The following is a 20,984-nucleotide window of genomic DNA, read 5'->3' on the forward strand; positions in this document are numbered from 1 at the left end:
GTGATGTGTTTTGGTGAGTTGAACATTAAAGAGACGTTTTGCATTGAACTTTCCTGGGTCACTGCCTCATCACTGCTCAGTGTGGATACTGCTGCACTACAATGTGGACAACCTCCTTCCGGCTGGCATCCCTACACCTCCTCTTGTAAGAAGTCCTGACACAAAGTCTTGCGTGCATCATGCTGCAGGAATGATGTCATATGAGGGCTTCAAACCAGAAGTGAAGCAGATCAAATGATGTTCATACGGGTCCCGGCTGGTCACCATAGACTACTGATGTGGCCGTTTGACCAGGCTCTTGAGAATTGGTTCCATCATCTCTACCAAGTGTCACAATATTAATAATTAGTTACTGATCACAGGTGGTGTCACTGATCTAGAGTACCCATCTAAAAGAAGAAGTGATTGTGAATGCGCACGATTGATCCACTCATTGTCAATGGGACTGTCGGAGATATCTGAGCGCTGTACTCAGTGTTGTCCAGCAGTCTCCTAGACAACGAAGGGTGGGACATCATCCAATCAAGACATTTCCTATCCTGTGGATTCCTCTTTAATATTAGGAGCATAGGGTAATTTTATTTTACTGAGTTTCGGACATTTGTTTTCTCTTCTGATCAGAATTGTCTGCACTACTCACCAAAACTGAACGACTTTCTCGTCGGCACCCACAGTTACGTCTGTGATGGTATCTCCATTTAGATCTTTGAGCCCATCTAGCGATCGCCCAAAAAACTGCATCGGGGGTGTGAATGAGGTGCCAAGGATTTTCTGCATATAGGACAAAGTTTACATGTTAATGACACTATAATTATGCGGTAAAGTTGACAAAAAGACATCGGATCCACATTCATTACAAAGATAAGTGTACAAATCTATCTAAGGGCATGTAGACGGGGAAGTAATATGGTGCCATTTATGGGGCCGTACTGATCCTACTTATTCTTCTGATTTTATACTGAGGCGCTAAAACAAAATGTGCCACATCGACTTAGACTATTGTGGAGAATTAAGATAATTACCAGCTCAAATATATTGGACTACTGGTCACCACTTTCAATTCTCAATAAATATGAATATCCTACAATTCATAGGAGCAGATTATGCGACTGTCCATGATTCTCTGCTTATCTGTTTCTCCTGCTATTTTTGCATACTTTCACTGTATTCTCCTGTGTTCATCTCTAGGGGGCACTCACTGCATAAAAAGTAGCAGTATAACCAATTTGCAGAGAGCTCCCCCTAGTGGTGACTATAGTTTTCTCACTTTTCATTTCTAAAAAATAGACTATTCAGTAAACACCAATCTAATGGCTGTGGGTGGTTTATCTCTCCTATATCTATAATACCAAAAACAGAAAATGAGCGAGGATGATAACATAATATTTATAAAAGGTTATATATTTTTATAAGTATGATCAAACTATGATAACAAAGGAACAGAAACACAAAGGAATAAATGGGTGGCCCCTGACAAAGCTCATGCCTCTCTCATGCAATTACTACTTTTGCATTAATACATTATTCTTTTTAGTGTGTGATTCCTACTTATTGATTATACATTGGATAACATCTTTGTCTGTACCATGAGCTATGCTAATTAATTTTGACTTAAAGAGGTTGGCTACAACTTTTTTTTATTGATGGCCTCTCCTCGGGATATCTGATTGTTGGGCATGCAGCATTTGGCTGATCAAGTGTCATTGGCAGCGCATGGAAGTTCTCCGATACTGCCAGGACACAGCAGCGCCACTATGGTGGCCACAGTCAGGTACTCCAGATCCACCCCCTAATGAAAGGAAGGGGATAGATTTGCAGTAAATGTGTTGACGCTGCTGCATTTCGGCAGCATCCGAGAATTTCTGGCTGCTGATAACACTTGATTGGCAGAGGTGCCACATGTCGCACCCCTACTGATCATAGATTGATGGCCTACCCTAAAGATAGGCCACCAATTATAAAGTAGTATCCAACCTCTTTAATTCCAGTTGGTTGGTCCTGGTTCACACTTGTCTCTTTGTGTATGTTTGTAAGTGTTTAATCATGCTTTTTCATATTTGTTAATAAAATGTGATATCTTGTTGTATTACTTTATCGCCCTGCATATTTCCTCTTTTGGTATGCGTTATATTTTCCGTGCTTCTTGCTGCATTGTGCATTCATCAGTGTGTGAATATCAATGATACCAAGTCAGGAATTCAAAAAAAAAATGATTCTATAAAATGTAACCTGAATTACCTGGGAATATTTAGTCTTTATTGTATTTTTATCGCCGTTGTAGATGTAAACTGCTCCACTGTTCTGGTTTTCTAAGGGAGCTCCAACAATTACATCATTAAATCCATCCAGATCTATATCCGTAAGTGCAGCTATGGCGGCGCCAAACCTTGTATTCTCCGCACTCTTAGGGCCTTCTAAATATTCACGCTGCTGTAAAAGTCCCTGTAAGAGAAAATAAATATTATAATAAGGCTAGGTCTGACCAACGACATGAAGATCACAGTGTCCACCATTGAAAGTGCCTGCAATGAGCATCAGAACTGGACCGTGAATAATAGAAGATGGCGGCCTGGGCTCAGGAATTAATTTTTCTTCTACATCATGTTAAATGGTGCGCATGCACCGTTGTTACTTGCTTTGAGTTATGCCACTGATTCCCGAATTCCCTATTCCAGTGGTCTCTTTCAGCAGAATAATATCCCTGGCATGTTCCAAACTTGTTTAGTAATGGTTTAAGAAACAGTACAAAGTCATTATAAGGACTTGTCTCCAAAATCCTCAGATCTCAATTCCTCTGGTGACTCTTCTTTAAATTCGAAAGGTCTCAATCCCTCTTGCTACGAGTCTCCAAATTCACAAGTTCTCAATGGTTTATCTTAATTCTCCAAACCTCAGTCCTTCTAGTGACGAGTCTCCAAATTCAACCAGACCTAAGTTCCTCTGGTGTGGTGTCTCCAAATTCCTCAATTCTCAATCTCTTTGATAAATTGTCTTAATTCCCCACTTCTCAATCCCTCTGGTGACGTGTCTCCAAATTCTCCAGACCTCAATCCCTCTGGTGACTGATCTCAATTCTCCAGACCTCAATACCTCTGGTGACTGGTCTCAATTCTCCAGACCTCAATCCCTCTGGTTCCTTGTCTCCAAATTCCTCATATCTCATTCTGTTTGTTTATCTGTGGGATGTGCTTGGAAAAACAACTCGGATCCATAGAGAACGTACCTCACAAATTTCTGGACTTAACTTCTTTCCAACATATTCTGCGTATACAGTGGATGTTGGGTGTGCTCTTATGGGGCCTACACCATCTCTGTCGCTTTCAGAGCTAGATCTGAACTTGGCAGCTTAATACCTTAGATGCTACAGTCGACAGGAAATGTGACATCTATGTGGTCAGACAGTGGTCATGTTTGTGCTTCTATCCATAGTAAACTATTAAAATTACAATAAACTGTGATACAGTGAGAGAATAGTCTCTACAATGAAGATGGTGGCTTGTGTCTGGGTGGATCAGAGTTTGGACATACATTTTAATATAACTCAAGTTTTTAAATTAGGAGGTACGTAATTGTAATGTTGTCGAGACAAAATGTGGACCACATACAGTTTTTATACATTATTCTTTGATGCTAAGCAAAATGATTAAAAATGAACATGACTTTCTAAGTTCACATTTTGAGTGAACTGTAATGGCGATACCGACAAAGACAGACAGGTCGGGACAATACGGTCGTGCAAAAACTCGAGCCAATCACTTCCACAAGTTGTGGTCTTCACTGGTCCTGGGTGCAGCACAGAAGACGAGTACACGGGCTGCCTGCTGTTGACTCGCACTAGTCTGGTCCTTAAAGTCAACCAGAACTGTGCATGCTGCAATATTTTTTCACATAGGGCGCAGGTTATTCGTCCATATGAAAATTGGCCACGTTCACTGGGTCAGTATGGTTTCCATGTGGTCCATGGCTGACATGAAAAGCACACGTACATATAATAAGCTCATCTGAACAAGTCCCAAGGCTGGGGCTACGCTGCAACATGTGTGGTGTGACGAGTCGAGCAACCAAAACACCTGTGCAACTAGTGTGGGACTTGCTGTCATGCGACTAATTTAGAGCTGCAATTTTTCCAGAAAAAAAAGAAATGAGCAGTCGCATGAGACTTGCATTGAAGTCTATGGTTAGCATAATGCAACTTGAGACGAACGACAGAAAACCCAACACATTTGGAACATTTGCATGTCGGTGTCACAGGATACAATGCGACACTAGGAAATGATCCGAAGCCATGTCACAATGCAACACAGTGTCTTCAGTGTCAAGCAACACACGTGTGGCCTCAGCCTGAAGGGAAAGTTTGCAGCAAATTTTGGTCAAAAGTTGCTTTCACTTGAAATAAAAGAAGATTCTAAATATAAAATTCACTCTTACCCCCTTGATAGTAAATAAGTAGACTTGTCCTTGTTCTTTCTTGTACTCATTCATATACATAGGAGCGCCCACTAATAGAATATCTGTCACCGAATCCTTGTCGACATCCACAGTGCACAGGACACTGCCGAAATACGAGCCGATCTGGAGGTGAAACATATAAAAGCAGTATTACAAATAGAAAAAAGCAACTTAATCCTGATATGGATACTATATCTGGTTATCAAGATGTAGGGAATTGGGTAGATGCATATTTATAGGCTTGCTCCACCCATTATAATAAGTGACAAATAAAAAGCTGCATACAGGCTAATAATCCCCACCCAGAAAACTTGAATTAAACTATGTGTTCTTTATTGGAGCATTCCAAAACCGGAAAGCGAGAGAGGTAGTTCTAATACCTGAAGTGCTGGTAGAATGCTGGTGAAGAAGAACCACCCACTGGAAGAGTGGATCTCAAGTTACAAAGAAGGAGAATTAGGACAGAGCACAATCACTCAGATGTCATCCGTGTGCAGTCCGAAATCCCTTCGGATATTTGTAGATGGCTCTTAAGTCTTCATTATTTTTTTTTCGCAAACTTAACATTCCCAGATTCCTTAGTTGTTCCTCATAGGACATACTTTGCAGTGCGCTCACCATCCTGGTAGCTCTTCTCTGTTGAGAAGATGTTGATGCGTGGTAGGTCTGGGCCCTTTTGCAAATTTTGCTCTACAGCGTAGAAGCTTTAAAGACCATGTACACCTCGGACATAAAATAATTTTTTTTTTTTACATATGCTATTAGTTGCGTTTAGTAAATTAAATTGAGGCAGTGATTCATATGGGACTCTTCAGAGCTCCTTTTCTTGGGATTGGTGGGGGTTCCAGCAGTTAGACCCTCGGCAATCAGAAACTCATTCCCTATCCTATGGAGAATACCCCTTTAAGTTACATCACTTTTTAGCTAAGAATTTATACTTTCCCAGGATGAATAACAATGCAAAGTTCAGTACTCCAAAATTATTTTTTCATATGGTGTAATGGAATAACCATCATTTTAATTTTTATTCCTTAAATTAATAGTGCAAAAAAAGTAACTTTGTAATAGATCTTATCTCTGTCACTGTCAATTCATGGGTAAAATCTGGGAATCTGTATTCAGTGAGGACAGCTTCTCCCATTACTGAAATAGGAGATGACAGTTGGTGCTTTTAAAATTCTATGGAGGGAGGAGCTACAGGCATTTTGCTGCAAGTTCTTCTAAAATGACAGTTACAGCTCTTCCATAGAACTTTATTAGCACCAACTGTAATCACCTATCTCAGAAATGGGAAAGTCTGCATTAACTGAAGTCAGATTTTACTTGTAAATTGAGAATATTGAGAATTAATGATCAGCCCAGGAGAAAGAGGCAGTTTTCAAAGTTTCTTTTTTTCACATGTACTATTCATTTCTGAAAAATACTAAAGTGACAGATTCTCTCTAAGTCATTTAATAAGGCACACAAGTCAGGAGGGGTGTCCTAGAGTGTTGCTAGTATTCGTTCATTACTCCGTACCTGTTCTCCTTTCTGGATCTGTAGGACCGTCACATTCCCCTGAGCATTTATGTTGTATACGACGACTTGTCCGGTGTAGTTGGTTCTTGGGGCTCCCCCAACGTAATTCACAGCTGTTGCCATGTTGATGACGGACACAGAATATCCTACAGATTAGGGAAAGAATAATTTTCACATATCGTAGGCAGTAGGACGGATCCACGCAAGAAGACAATGTCTGGTTGTAATCTGACAGTAGCCTGAAAACAGATGTCTATCTACGCGGGCACAGCTCCTACACAGAACAGCGTCAACCTTGGTATCTATTCATTACGAAGGAGAAAAAGGGCGTTCATCCAGAAGTCGATATATCAAATAACAAAAAAAATCTAAAAATTCACATCTATTTGGATTAACAGTAAAAACGGGGGGAAAAATAAAATCCAGACGTTTGGTCTACACGTTCCGAGCAAAACGAGTGTTTCTCAAAACGCATATAAAAGATGTCGGGACAATTACTGCCATTTTATTTTTTCCCAGTTTTTAATGCTAATCCAAATAAATATGAAGATTTAGGGGTTTTTTATTTGGTAAATCGGCGGCACCCTTTTTCAACTGCATATTCAACCCAGGAACCAGCCGGGAGCTATCTGCCACTTCTCCATCACTGCTGAGGTGATGATTTTCCCTTTTCCCCCCTTTCCTCACATTGTTTTGATCCATTTATTATAGTTTTATGGTAGAGGGAATAAAATTAGTAGGTAGTCCTAGATGCCCAATGATCATAATTTGCCTAAAATTGATTGCCCCATTTCACTGAAGAGATGGCCGACGCCGAACAGTAAAGTACTGATAGTTGTGGGATACCCCTGTTAAAGTGTCTCACTATGGAAACTACTGAACACATGCTTTACTAGGCTATGAAGATGACATAGAAGAGATTCTCCGCTCCGGGCTTTCCCACTCTGGTGGACCCAACAGGCCAATGCATTACATGGATGCCAGCTGCTCACCAGCTTCCTTTAAAGTTGGTTTGCCAAATTAAAGCAACTCCATTACTACATGGATTTGGGTCAATGACTCCATACCACCAAAAGAGGAAATCAAGTACCACGGCTTATTACTTATGGTTGAAGAACTCTCAAAATAGCAGGACAGCAGGACTGGGCTTCAGTGTGGGATCTGACCTATTATGGTGGAGGTCAACTATGGATATGGCATAGTCAACTCTTCAGTCTAATGATTCAATGATACCCTGCACAGTGTGTAATATGACCAGTGAACTGACACATTTTGGTGATCATCTCCTCGATCATCGGGCTGAGTTGGGCTGTAAGGCAGAACTCCTATGCAAATATTTTAACTGGTAAAACTGATGCCTTTAATCACTTTTGGCACGATCAGCAAATCAATATTAATAAGGAGGAAATCATTGGTCTTTGTTGCAGTGCTTTTCCCTGGTTCAAGGAAGATTTGCCACACTGTCTAGAATTAGTACGTGCAAATCGTTTAAAATGTAGCTCTAAGCAAAGGAAATAAAAACTTTAATGTAAAACAAAGTAAATACGGTATACAGCTTCATTATTTAAGTTATTGTGATCTAAGACTGATCCAAAGATTCTCCATGATCATAGATCAGTCTTAGATTGCAATCACACAAGGAATGGAGCTATATATAATATATTTTGAATAGAATTTCAATTTTTACCATTTATACTTATATAAATATATATTTATATATAAAATTATATATATATATATATACTAGCTGAAGAGCCTGGCGTTGCCCGGGCATAGTAACTAACTACGGTTACGGTTAGTTAGTGTGCAAAGCTGAGTGTACAGCCCCGCCCACGCCGCATAGCCACATTCACTATTATATCCCACATCATCCCGTCAGCCAGAGCTACCGGACTTCTACCCCTAATATCCCATACCATCCCGTCAGCCAGAGCCACCGGACTACTAATATCGCACATCATCCCATCAGTCATAGCCACCGGACTACTACCCCTAATATTCCACATCATCCCGTCACAGCCGCCAGCCTATTACCCCTAATATCCCACATAATCCCGTCAGCCAGAGCCACCGGACAACTACCCCTAATATCCTACATCATCCCATCACAGCCGCTGGACTACTACCCCTAATATCCCACATCATCCCGTCAGCCAGAGCCACCGGACAACTACCCCTAATATCCCACATCATCCCGTCAGCCAGAGCCACCGGACAACTACCCCTAATATCCCACATCATCCCGTCACAGCCGCTTGACTATTCCCCTAATATCCCACATCGTTATATATATATAAAGCTGAGTGTAGAGCCACGCCGAACTCCGCATAGCCACATTCTCTATAATATCCCACATTATCCCGTCAACCAGAGCCACCGGACTACTATCCCTAATATCCCACATCAACCTGTCAAAGCCAGTAAAAGTAGAATAGTGAAATTGCACAGAAACATGGTTCACTAAGATCCCAGGTCAACTTGTAATTTGTCCGGCTGAGTTGCTCATGGATGTACAGTATCTGTATGCAGTATAGTATCATATTTAATGGGTTGTTATGGGAAAAGCATTATATGTTATATTGGTATATTCAGGTGAATTATGGGAAAAGTAGCACTTTAAAAAAACTCACAGCATCAGAGCACAGTAACTCATCAAAAATGCATAAAAGTGTCTGTGAGAAAATATTAAATCCACATGACATTTAATATGTGCACTTTCTTACATTCATGTGTCACTTAATGATACCACACGGGAGGGGGGATTTATTTCTGTCATGTGCTCTGTGCTCCTTTCTGGGGGACAGACGATGGCTGGAGCTTATGTTCCCGGGGATGCTAGATTTCTCCCATCATGTCAGTGTCTGCTGAGGTGTTGTCAAGTGGGAAAACTTGCGCATAGCAACCAATCACAGCATAGCTACTGTTAACCAGCTCTGGTGAAATGGGAGATGCTTAGTGATTGGTTGCAAGGAAAACTGTTGGTCATAGCAACCAATCACAGCTTAGCTTCTTTTGAACAGCTCTGGTGAAATGAAAGATGCTTCATGATTGGTTGGTGATACACACACACACACACACACACACACACACACACACACACACATTGATTTTTATATATAGAGTTAAATATAAATATATAAATATATATACATTTAGACATAACAAAGCAAGTGTGTCAACTCCTCCTAGAACCAAGAACATTGCTTGGGCCAAGACTAACATGGTGGGGTGAGTTTGGGGAAGTAAATATGTGGCTGGCCGCACACATCCCCAATCTCAACCCCATCAATCTTCTTTGATATCAACAAGACTGAAGACTGTGAGCCCGGCCCTTTTCTCCAATATCAGTGTCTGACCTCACAAGTGCTCTACTGGATGATTGGGTAATAAATCCCACATATATCTCTACGATCTATTAGAAAGTCTTCCCAGAACAGTGGAGGCCATTATAGCTGTAAATGGTGAACAAATCCATATTAATGCCTATGGATTGGGAGGTCATAAAAGATCCTGTAAGTGAAGGGTGTAGGTGTAGATTTTAATCCATACACTGTAAAATAATACATGTGTGTGATTACTGGGCCATGTGGTACAACTCACCCAGGTAAGAACTTTCATTTTTCCCGTGTATGACTTTCTCAAATGCATTATAGGGAAAAATAGAAAACTGCTTTGCATTCTGATGGACTATCGTGCCGCTCCAGTCGTAGGCGCCAACCGCTCCCAATATCAACGATGCCTGCAAGGGAAACATCCAATTAAAACCTACGACACAGCGATCTGATATATGCATGTAATAAATAATCTATAAAATATTATGTTTATTTTATATTTAACAACATTTATATACATCCAGAAAATCATAATTTAGGGTTTGTATGTTCTCCCCGTGTTTGCGTGGGTTTCCTCCGGGTACTCCAGTTTCCTCCCACACTCCAAAGACACACTGATAGGGAATTTAGATTGTGAGCCCCATCGGGGACAGTGATGATAATGTGTGCAAACTGTTGTAAAGCTCTGCGGAATATGTGAGCGCTATATAAAAATAAAGATTATTATTATTATCATTCAAAGTGAAAAAAATAGAGGTGCTTCTGTTTAGTAGCCCATCATGGCAACGTTTTGGCTTATATTAATCCTTTTTCAAGCCAATATGAGCCGAAACATCGCCGTGATGTTCTACTAAACATAAGCACCTCCTATTTTTTTCACTTTGAACGGTGTGCTGCCTCCATTTTATTGAATCTCTCTCTCTCCATATATATATATATATATATATATATATATATATACACACAGTATATAAAGTTAGGGATGGGGATGGGATATAGCTTCAGATCCTAGGAGTTTCCTGACTGCAGACAGCAGGTCCAGGCCAGATGTATAGTAACTGTGCATATTTTCCATGATGCAATTCAGTATTGTAATAAATTCCTTTATTTCTCATCTGAATATGAACTTCCCAGGACCTTCACCCCTCTCCTTCCTGCAGGGAAGTCTTCGTAATAACTACACAAGGCCCCCGGAGAGCTGCTTTTGGAAGATCAGGAGCTACACCAATATGGTTTTTTTTCTTGAAATTTTCCTGGTGCATAAGTCAGAATTTTTGTTGGAATTGGCTAAAGGCAAACACATTGAATGGTGGAAACACACAAAGCTTTTTTTATATTGTTTAGGAACTGAACATTTGGGTAAATCCCCGGCACATCGCTGGAGGTTGTCGCTTCCATAGGAAGATTCCACAGGCGCCCTTGATATTAGGACTTTCACTGTACCTTAGTTTTGGAATACTGTGCGCTGAAGCCAACTTGTGACATTTCCATCTGGAAGGTTTCTCCGCCTTGTGTTGTACCTACATAGAAGACAGTGTGTATATATATATATATATACAGCTATATCAGATCCTTATCAGTTCTTTGCACAGAAAGAAATATTCTGTATTATAAAGACGTAGCGTTGACCAGAAGAGATTATTCCAGAAAACCAAATATACATACCTTACATGTATCATTCTGTAATCGTAACATTTCCTGAACATACAATTACCACCACATACAAAATCCTTTAGATACCATAACCTACAGGTAGGATAACGTACATATATTATATCTTCCAACAAATATCAAACACTCATATTCCATCACGCTACTCACTACGCATAAGATTATAAATGCTACATGCCTAGAGAAACCAATTGTCAGAGGAAGAAAACTTATATGAGAAGGTAAGCAATATATGTAATATAGAAAGTGACTGGTGTTACATGTGAGGGTCACTGTATATTCCCCCCAGGATGCACACGGCCGTGTTTTGAGGCCATGAGAGGGCATTGCAGTCACAGGCGTAGCTGGGGTTGCAGTGCAGACTAAAGTGAGTATAGGTCTTGGACATGCTGGTTGTCCAAGGCAGATTTGGGAAAAACCTGCTCTGGGCTTTTGCGTTTTGAAACAGACTACAGATGGTAGTGGTGCAGTCCGTTTCATTCCCGTCCCGAGTCTTCCCTGTGGCTGAAGGCCACAGATACTAGTTAAAAACCCCGCAGTATAGGGTTTGTGTGTGTCAGGTACAGAGTCAATGTCAGTCTGGTGTTGGCAGGAGTACAGAGCAGGAGGTTCTGCAGAGCTCCACCTGTGTGAGGCAACACAGGGCAGGGAAGCCAAATAGCCAAGGCAGCTGAAAAGCTTGGCACCCACAGCGTACACAGCAGTGCAGTCGCCCACGGCAAAAGGTCAGAGGAGGACTGCCGTGTTTAGTGACTGTAAACTGGAGGATATGGTTCCCGGCTGCATTCCGGAGGATATCGTGTACTGTGTAAAGCTGTGAGTAGCACATTAACACGGTGGTGCAGTCGCCAATGGCAACCAGTCAGAGGAGGATTGGTGTGTTTAGTGACTCAAATTCAGAGGATATGTACCCAGCTGCGATCCGGAGGTGGACTGTCCTGTTTCCCACCTGCGATCTGGAGGAAATCATGTGCTGTGTTTTTTGAGTTGAACATTAAAGAGACGTTTTGCTTGAACTTTGCTGGGTCACTGCCTCATCACTGCACAGGGTGCTACCGCTGCACTACTATATATAGTATTGTTGCACTTCAAACCACAGCCGGTTAAAAAGAAACGTGTGACCCGTTGGAGATACTACAATATATGTACGAAATCCCTAGAGTTGCTAGATGCCATATGCCATGCGTTACTGGCATCATGAACTGGTTACTCACAAGACTTGATATGATGATTTTTGCGGTCGTTGGTGTCTGGCATGTAGGTGAGACCAGGAACTATGTCAATGGGTCCGGACATCGTGGAACGAGGAAGGCCGTGTACGTAGAGCCAAGAGTGCTCCAGTTGGTGGCGTCCCTGGATACAGAGCAGAAAAAAAGGGCCGGACAGAGTGTTCCTGGCTCTACATATGCAGCCTTCCTCGGTCCTCCAATCACAAAATTAATCCCCTGAGAAACAACTTGCACTGAAGCTTTGGGGTCTTCAGGATAATAAACCCAAGGCAATGTTGAGAGAAAACAGAATCCTCTAGGATGCCTGTGTTGTCTGGTTGGAGTCTTCCTCTCGGTATGTCTTCATCTCAGCTACTTGTTAGATGGCTGTGATTGTCACCACTGGGATGGCTGTGGCTGTTAACCTCACTTCTGATATTTTATGTTTTTGGTGGAGTTACCCTCATTTAGATCCACACCCATTTGGGGCAACACATTTTAATCTAATCATCTAAAGATGTGCAATATAACTATTTTACATGTCGGAATATCACTACGTACAACACTGTAAATCAATATATTTTTTAATATAACTTTACCTTCAATACTAAAGATCCTCTCTCCCAGGGTCCCAGCTTGATCTAGCAGCGCTACTTCATCTGACACATTGAAGAAAAATCTCTCTTTGGGGTCACTTGTAATGGCTTTGATTTCACTGATGAGGTTCTTACTGTCAATACTGTATCTATTGTAATAACCCAAAACCTAAAGGAAACAAAGTCAATTAAAGGGAGTTACAACTACTCAAATTGAATGTTAAGGCGGCAGCCAATTAGTGGCCACTTCTTGGCTGCAACCAGGAAATGTTGTGTGGGGGACGTATTAGCGAGTGCAGATGAGTGGCATCGTTCCAGATGAGTTTAGGATATTTTTTATTATTTCTCTACAATGGGTCCAACAGAGAATTACTTTTAAAAACATGATCTTTGTGTAAGAATGTAACACCATAACACTAACCAAACGACAGATATCTAAAAATTATCTGAGGTTCTGGTAGGTAGATTGGACTTTTCCTACTGGTAATTTAATAAACCTAATACGTTTTTAAAGACTGGTTAAATTTCTAGATATATGTTCTTCCTTACCTTTTCTCTTAATGTAAAAGGGTTGTCCAACAAACAAAGTTAAAATAATAGTTTTTGAAATAATAATATATTAAACAATTTAATGTGTTTAAAAAATGTTCCTGTACTGAAATAATCTTATAAATATGCCCCTGATATGCACTGCTATCTGTTGTGTTCGACCATGCAGAGCTGGTCCAGCTTATGTTTGGCACATAATTTATATACTTGTGTATAAGCTGAGTTTTTCAGCACATTTTATTGTGCTGAAAACACCCCCATCAGCTAAACACGAGTCATTGTCCCAGAAAGATGGCGGGGGAGCGGCGGAGCAGCGGGTGACAGGAGGCAGAAGCTGGCAGCTGCGGCTGTAACTGTGCCCGCTGCTAAAGAGAAATGAATATTCACTGCACTGACAATGAATATTCATTTCTCTTATAGCGCGCACAGTTACAGGAGCAGCCGCCGGCTTCCAGCACACATGCACACACTTCGTGCGCTCCCTCGCTGCAGCTCGTTCGTTCCGGTGCCAGCAGCTCTTATGGCCGAGCGATTACGGGCCCCACATGCGTGGAGTGAATATTCATTAACTTAATGAGAGAGGCCACGTGATCGCTCGGCAGGAAGAGCTGCTGGTGTCGGAACGAGATGCAGCGAGGGCGTGGAGGAAGGTAAGTAGGATGTGTTGGGTTTTTTTTTATATAGAAATCATGCATACAAGGATAGGGGCTAAGGAGCCATGAATACAAGGATAGGGGATAAGGAGCCATTCATACAAGAACAGAGATGCGGAGCCATGCATACTATGATAGGAATGAGGGGACAATGCTTACCTAACTTATACTCGAGTCAATAAGTTTACCCAGCTTTTCATGGCAAAATTTCATGCCTCGGCTTATACTCGGGTCGACTTATACTCAAATGTATACGATACCTTATCTTATGGCCAGGGGTGGAAACATAAGTCACCTATGATTAGTGAGTATAGAGATGAAACAGCAGGGTCTTTCAGCTGTTGCTTTCAAAGATAACACATTTCCCTGACTGTTTTATCACAGGAGTTAGTGCTTCTGCCTCATCTCCAGCCCCCTGAGTTCATCATAAAACAAGTCGGTGACATAAAAGCTCCAGGGGCCTGTGAAATTATAGGTCACTCGCATGATTTATGATGAGCTCAAAGGACTGAGGACACAGCAAAAACACTCATTCCTGTGATAAAACAAATAGTGAAATGAAAGCCAAAGCTGTGACCCCCTGCTGTGTTGTGACTATATCTGTAATTATCACAAGTGACTTATGTTTTTTTTCCAATAGGCAGGAACTGTGGTATGTGCCCACCATGAAGTGTAACAGGTCTACATGGTCAGACACAGCCATTACACAATACATAACAAGGGCAAATTTATAAGATTATCTCAAGACAGGAACATTTTTCTTATCACATCCAATTGTAGAACTTATAATATTATTCCAAGATCCATTGATTAAAATGTACTTTGCTTGTAGGACAACCACATCAACATATACTGCTATATGTGGTGTGTTATGACCACTTAAAAACAAAACAAACAAGTTTTTTTGCGATATTCTGTTGGGAGATGTCCATCATATATGTATGTTTCTATATGGCCACTCTGTGGATGGAATGTGAATCAAAATGTGCTCAGGCTTTTTCTAGCAAGTTTTGATACTATATTACATTTATTTCATCAGATTATTTCATGATTTCATAGTAGTCCGTACCCAAGGTCTAGTAAATGTAAGGATGGACACAACTGTAACCTGGGTAGAATAATTTTATACAGATACATTGTGAAAATATCAGCTATGTCTCATGCACATAACCATATGTAGTACCACAATACTGCATCCATGGAATTTTTATACCTTAAGCAGTAACTATATGCTCATCTGACTATACACATAGACACATAAGGGTTTTTTTTTCCTATTGGTGCCTTCACATTGCGTTCTTTGTCCCTGTCAGGGTAAATATCTGAAATCCCCTGAATGGACTGATGGCAGAGCGAACGTGCTCTCTGCTGTGCACTTTGTTCAGGAGTGTACACCTACAGGAGGCGTAATAAAAGCCCCAGCGACCTGTGAGAAAATTCCAAGATCGTGATATGAAAAATTATTTAAAAAATTTAACGTATATACTCGAGTATAAGCCGACCCGAGTATAAGCCAACCCCCCTAATTTTGCCACAAAAAACTGGCAAAACTTATTGACTCGAGTATAAGCCTAGGGTGGAAAAGATGCTCCATAGATTATGCTCCCATAAGATGCTCCATAGATTATTCCCCCATATGCTGCCCCCATAAGAAGCTCCATAGATTATGCCCCCATTAGATTCTCCATAGATTATTCCCCCATATGCTGCCCCCATAAGATGCTCCATAGATTATTCCCCCATATGCTGCCCCCATAATATGCTCCATAGATTATTCTCCCATATGCTGCCCCCATAAGATGCTCTATAGATTATTCCCCCATATGCTGCCACCATAAGATGCTCTATAGATTATTCCCCCATATGCTGCCCCTATAAGATGCTCTATAGATTATTCCCCCATATGCTGCCACCATAAGATGCTCTATAGATTATTCCCCCATATGCTGCCCCTATAAGATGCTCTATAGATTATGCCCCCATATGCTGCCCTCATAATATGCTCCATAGATTATTCCCCCATATGCTGCCCCCATAAGATGCTCTATAGATTATTCCCCCATATGCTGCCCCTATAAGATGCTCCATAGATTATGCCCCTATATGCTGCCCCCATAAGAAGCTCCATAGACTATGCCCCTATTTTCTGCCCTCATAAGATGCTCCATAGATTATGGCCACATGTGCTACTGCTGCTGCATTTAAAAATAAAAAATGACATACTCACCTCTCCGTCGCTGGGGCCAGGTGCCGGTGTCACTGCTGGCATCTGAGATACTCACCTGTCCTGCGTCCATGGCTGCTTGCTGCTGTCAGTGACATTCAGGCTAAGTGCACACGTATGCAGAAAATTTCTGAATGAAAACCGGACTCCTTCCCAGAAAACGTGCATTTTTTTCCGCATTTTTGCCGCGATTTTTGCGTGTTTTTGCCGCGATTTTTTCCGGAGCGTCCCCAGACACATAGAAAATAGCCAGAAATGCGGAATTTACCGCGAAATTAATGAGCATGCTGCGTTTTTTACCACGAAGCGTTTTTTTCGCGGTAAAAATCGCATCAATATGCGCAAAAAGTGTGAAATGCATTAAAATAAATGGGAAGCTTCTTTTAGGCATTTTTTGGTAAATCCACGGGAAAAACGCGAAAAAAACCCGCAACATGTGAACACAGCCTCAGACTGCAGGGGGCGCAGCGCGCACTAACCACGTCACAGCGCCCTCTGCTGTCTGAACATCACTGACAGATGACGTGCCAGACAGCAGCAAGCAGCCATGGACGCAGGACAGGTATCGCTATACTTACCCGTCCTGTCGCTGTCTCTTCAACCCCCAGCTTCTCCGCGATCTCCCTTCCTGCCTTCATGGGCATATTCATGAGTTTTAATGAGCGATACCACGTGACCGCTGAAGGAAGGAAGGGGGATCACAGAGAAGCTGGGGGCTGAAGAGACAGCGCCAGGACGGGTAAGTATGACCTAACACCCCCGCCCCCCCCTCCCCCTTGTGCATATGACTCGAATATAAGCCGAGAGGGGGACTTTCAGGCCAAAAAAAAGGGCTGAAAATCTCGGCTTATATTCGAGTATATACGGTATCAATAATTTAAAAAAAAAAAAACATTTCCAATAGAAACCTGATTTGAACAGTAGACCATTTTTCTGATGATACATTCCCTTTAAAATTATTGGCGGCGATTAGAAAAAGACCATAAAATTAGGAATTACTCACAGCAATGCCAAATCGGGTGATCTTATCTTGCTCACAGCGTGAGATGACTTCTTTTAGTAATGCATTGTCATGAGATTCACCATCAGTAATGACTACCATCACCTTGTTGGCATTTGGGCGACCTCCATAGTCAGCCGAGAAAGCATACTGTCTGTCATGGACGAAGAAAGATGGTTTATTAACTGGTCAACCCATACTGGCTTATTGTAAAACCTCTGTGTTCTTGCCCTACCTGGTATAGTCAATTGCCTTGAAAGTGTTGGTCTGATCTCCCCCCATCTGGTTGATGGCCGATATCGCTCTTCTCATGGTTTCTTTATTTTTGTAGGTGTTCATTTTAAACATGATGTCCGGGTAGTTCCCATATTGTATGAGACTCACCTTCAGATAAAAATATCCACAGTTATCAAAAGTGCAGAAATATTAAGAATGAAGAAAGCAGGTTAAAGATTAAAGTTAAAGAGGGTGGTCCAAAATTGTTGACTTCCACATCGAAGGAGAGTGGTCCAAAGATGTTACAGTCATATGTAAAAGTTTGGGCACCCCTATTAATGTTAACCTTTTTTCTTTATAACAATTTTGGTTTTTGCAACAGCTATTTCAGTTTCATATATCTAATAACTGATGGACTCAGTTATATTTCTGGATTCAAATGAGGTTTATTGTACTAACAGAAAATGTGCAATCTGCATTTAAACAAAATTTAACCGGTGCAAAAGTATGGGCACCCTTATCATTTTCTTGATTTGAACACTCCTAACTACTTTTTACTGACTTCCTGAAGCACTAAATTGGTTTTGTAACCTCATTGAGCTTTGAACTTCATAGCCAGGTGTATCAAATCATGAGAAAAGGTATTTAAAGTGGCCACTTGCAAGTAGTTCTCCTATTTGATTCTCCTATGAAGAGTGGCATCATGGGCTCCTCAAAACAACTCTCAAATGATCTGAAAACAAAGATTATTCGACATAGCTTTTCAGGGGAAGGATACAAAAAGTTGTCTCAGAGATTTAACCTGTCAGTTTCCACTGTGAGGAACATAGTAAGGAAATGGAAGAACACAGGTACAGTTCTTGTTAAGCCCAGAAGTGGCAGGCCAAGAAAAATATCAGAAAGGCAGAGAAGAAGAATGGTGAGAACAGTCAAGGACAATCCACAGACCACCTCCAAAGACCTGCAGCATCATCTTGCTGCAGATGGTGTCACTGTGCATCAGTCAACAATACAGCGCATGCATAACGCCTTTTTGTATGACCAAACAACTCAATCTTTGTTTCATCAGTCCACAGGACCTTCTTCCAAAATGTAACTGGCTTGTCCAAATGTGCTTTTGCATACCTCAGGCGACTCTGTTTGTGGCGTGCTTGCAGAAACGGCTTCTTTCGCATCACTCTCCCATACAGCTTCTCCTTGTGCAAAGTGCGCTGTATTGTTGACCGATGCACAGTGACACCATCTGCAGCAAGATGATGCTGCAGGTCTTTGGAGGTGGTCTGTGGATTGTCCTTGACTGTTCTCACCATTCTTCTTCTCTGCCTTTCTGATATTTTTCTTGGCCTGCCACTTCTGGGCTTAACAAGAACTGTACCTGTGTTCTTCCATTTCCTTACTATGTTCCTCACAGTGGAAACTGACAGGTTAAATCTCTGAGACAACTTTTTGTATCCTTCCCCTGAAAAGCTATGTTGAATAATCTTTGTTTTCAGATCATTTGAGAGTTGTTTTGAGGAGCCCATGATGCCACTCTTCATAGGAGAATCAAATAGGAGAACTACTTGCAAGTGGCCACTTGAAATACCTTTTCTCATGATTTGATACACCTGGCTATAAAGTTCAAAGCTCAATGAGGTTACAAAACCAATTTAGTGCTTCAGGAAGTCAGTAAAAAGTAGTTAGGAGTGTTCAAATCAAGAAAATGATAAGGGTGCCCATACTTTTGCACCGGTCAAATTTTGTTTAAATGCAGATTGCACATTTTCTGTTAGTACAATAAACCTCATTTGAATCCAGAAATATAACTGAGTCCATCAGTTATTAGATATATGAAACTGAAATAGCTGTTGCAAAAACCAAAATTGTTATAAAGAAAAAAGGTTAACATTAATAGGGGTGCCCAAACTTTTACATATGACTGTACCACCACCTGCAAAGACCTATGCACAGTCAGCAAGTATCATTGGTATTAAACTGCATTTTATTAAACATTGTATTATAACTGTATTTTTTTCCATGATGGAATTGTACGAAGGAGTTTTTTTTTTTGAATAGTCTTTTTTTTTATTGTTCCGTTATGGGGTACATATGAGGTTTTGATCACTTTTTATTGCTGCTTTAGTGTTTCAATTTTTTTCTCTTTACAATGTTAAACTAATTGTTTAAATTATGTTATATAATCATGGAAACCCATGGACACCCTGTGGGGAGATGTGGGGGAGGTGATGGATCCCGAGCAATGCACCAGTGGGATGGCGGGTGTCATCCATTGCCAGTGGGATTTAAGGAGTCAAAAAGCATCGATCGGAGCTAGCTACATCTACGGCAAGGGCGTCCAAACCATTTTTAGTTCACACTAGCTTGTGTGTTCATATAACGATACCTGAGTCTTTGTCGGTCCGATGTCTAAGCCCTCTACAAATTTCTCCAAGAAATTCCGAACAGCTGACCAGGGGTAAATACTATTTGAACCATCACACACAATAGCAATGTCGATATATGAGGAACAGGCTAAGGGAAAAAACACAACCCTATTAAATGTAAAGAAATTGTATGTCTACACAGGATACAGTATATAGTATATACACTCACTGGCCACTTTATTAGGTACACCATGCTAGTAACGGGTTGGACCCCCTTTTGCCTTCAGAACTGCCTCAATTCTTCGTGGCAGAGATTCAACAAGGTGCTGGAAGCATTCCTCAGAGATTTTGGACCATATTGACATGATGGCATCACACAGTTGGCGCAGATTTGTCGGCTGCACATCCCTGATGCGAATCTCCCGTTCCACCACATCCCAAAGATGCTCTATTGGATTGAGATCTGGTGACTGAGGAGGCCATTTGAGTACAGTGAACTCATTGTCATGTTCAAGAAACCAATCTGAGATGATTCGAGCTTTATGACATGGCGCATTATCCTGCTGAAAGTAGCCATCAGATGTTGGGTACATTGTGGTCATAAAGGGATGGACATGGTCAGCAACAATACTCAGGTAGGCTGTGGCGTTGCAACGATGCTCAATTGGTACCAAGGGGCCCAAAGAGTGCCAAGAAAAAATTCCCCACACCATGACACCACCACCACCAGCCTGAACCGTTGATACAAGGCTGGATGGATCCATGCTTTCATGTTGTTTACGCCAAATTCTGACCCTACCATCCGAATGTCGCAGCAGAAATCGAGACTCATCAGACCAGGCAACGTTTTTCCAATCTTCTACTGTCCAATTTCGATGAGCTTGTGCAAATTGTAGCCTCAGTTTCCTGTTCTTAGCTGAGAGGAGTGGTACCCAGTGTGGTCTTCTGCTGCTGTAGCCCATCTGCCTCAAAGTTCGACGCACTGTGCGTTCAGAGATGCTCTTCTGCCTACCTTGGTTGTAACGGGTGGCAATTTGAGTCACTGTTGCCTTTCTATCAGCTCGAACCAGTATGCCCATTCTCCTCTGACCTCTGGCATCAACAAGGCATTTCCGGCCACAGAACTGCCGCTCACTGGATTTTTTTTCTTTTTCGGACCATTCTCTGTAAACCCTAGAGATGGTTGTGCGTGAAAATCCCAGTAG

The 20,984-nt window shown here is 41.4% G+C and overlaps 1 protein-coding gene across 2 annotated transcripts in view; it reads right to left on the bottom strand.

Annotated features, from left to right (window-relative positions):
- Positions 1-20,984, bottom strand: part of ITGA2 (integrin subunit alpha 2) — a 192,664-nt gene that overhangs the window by 52,589 nt on the left and 119,091 nt on the right. For both annotated transcript variants that reach the window (XM_073583396.1, XM_073583397.1), the window contains 10 exons: positions 19,800-19,927; positions 17,436-17,584; positions 17,204-17,354; positions 12,778-12,943; positions 10,743-10,819; positions 9,568-9,706; positions 5,968-6,113; positions 4,429-4,572; positions 2,239-2,442; positions 641-771 (listed from right to left, as the gene is read on the bottom strand). In XM_073583396.1, the coding sequence (XP_073439497.1) occupies positions 641-771; positions 2,239-2,442; positions 4,429-4,572; positions 5,968-6,113; positions 9,568-9,706; positions 10,743-10,819; positions 12,778-12,943; positions 17,204-17,354; positions 17,436-17,584; positions 19,800-19,927 (1,435 nt within the window). The remainder of the gene's footprint in view (positions 1-640; positions 772-2,238; positions 2,443-4,428; positions 4,573-5,967; positions 6,114-9,567; positions 9,707-10,742; positions 10,820-12,777; positions 12,944-17,203; positions 17,355-17,435; positions 17,585-19,799; positions 19,928-20,984) is intronic.

The sequence above is a fragment of the Dendrobates tinctorius genome, unplaced genomic scaffold (genome assembly GCF_039654945.1).
Source record: "Dendrobates tinctorius isolate UK_male_01 unplaced genomic scaffold, ASM3965494v1 ptg000078l, whole genome shotgun sequence".
NCBI classification, from domain to species: domain Eukaryota; kingdom Metazoa; phylum Chordata; class Amphibia; order Anura; family Dendrobatidae; genus Dendrobates; species Dendrobates tinctorius.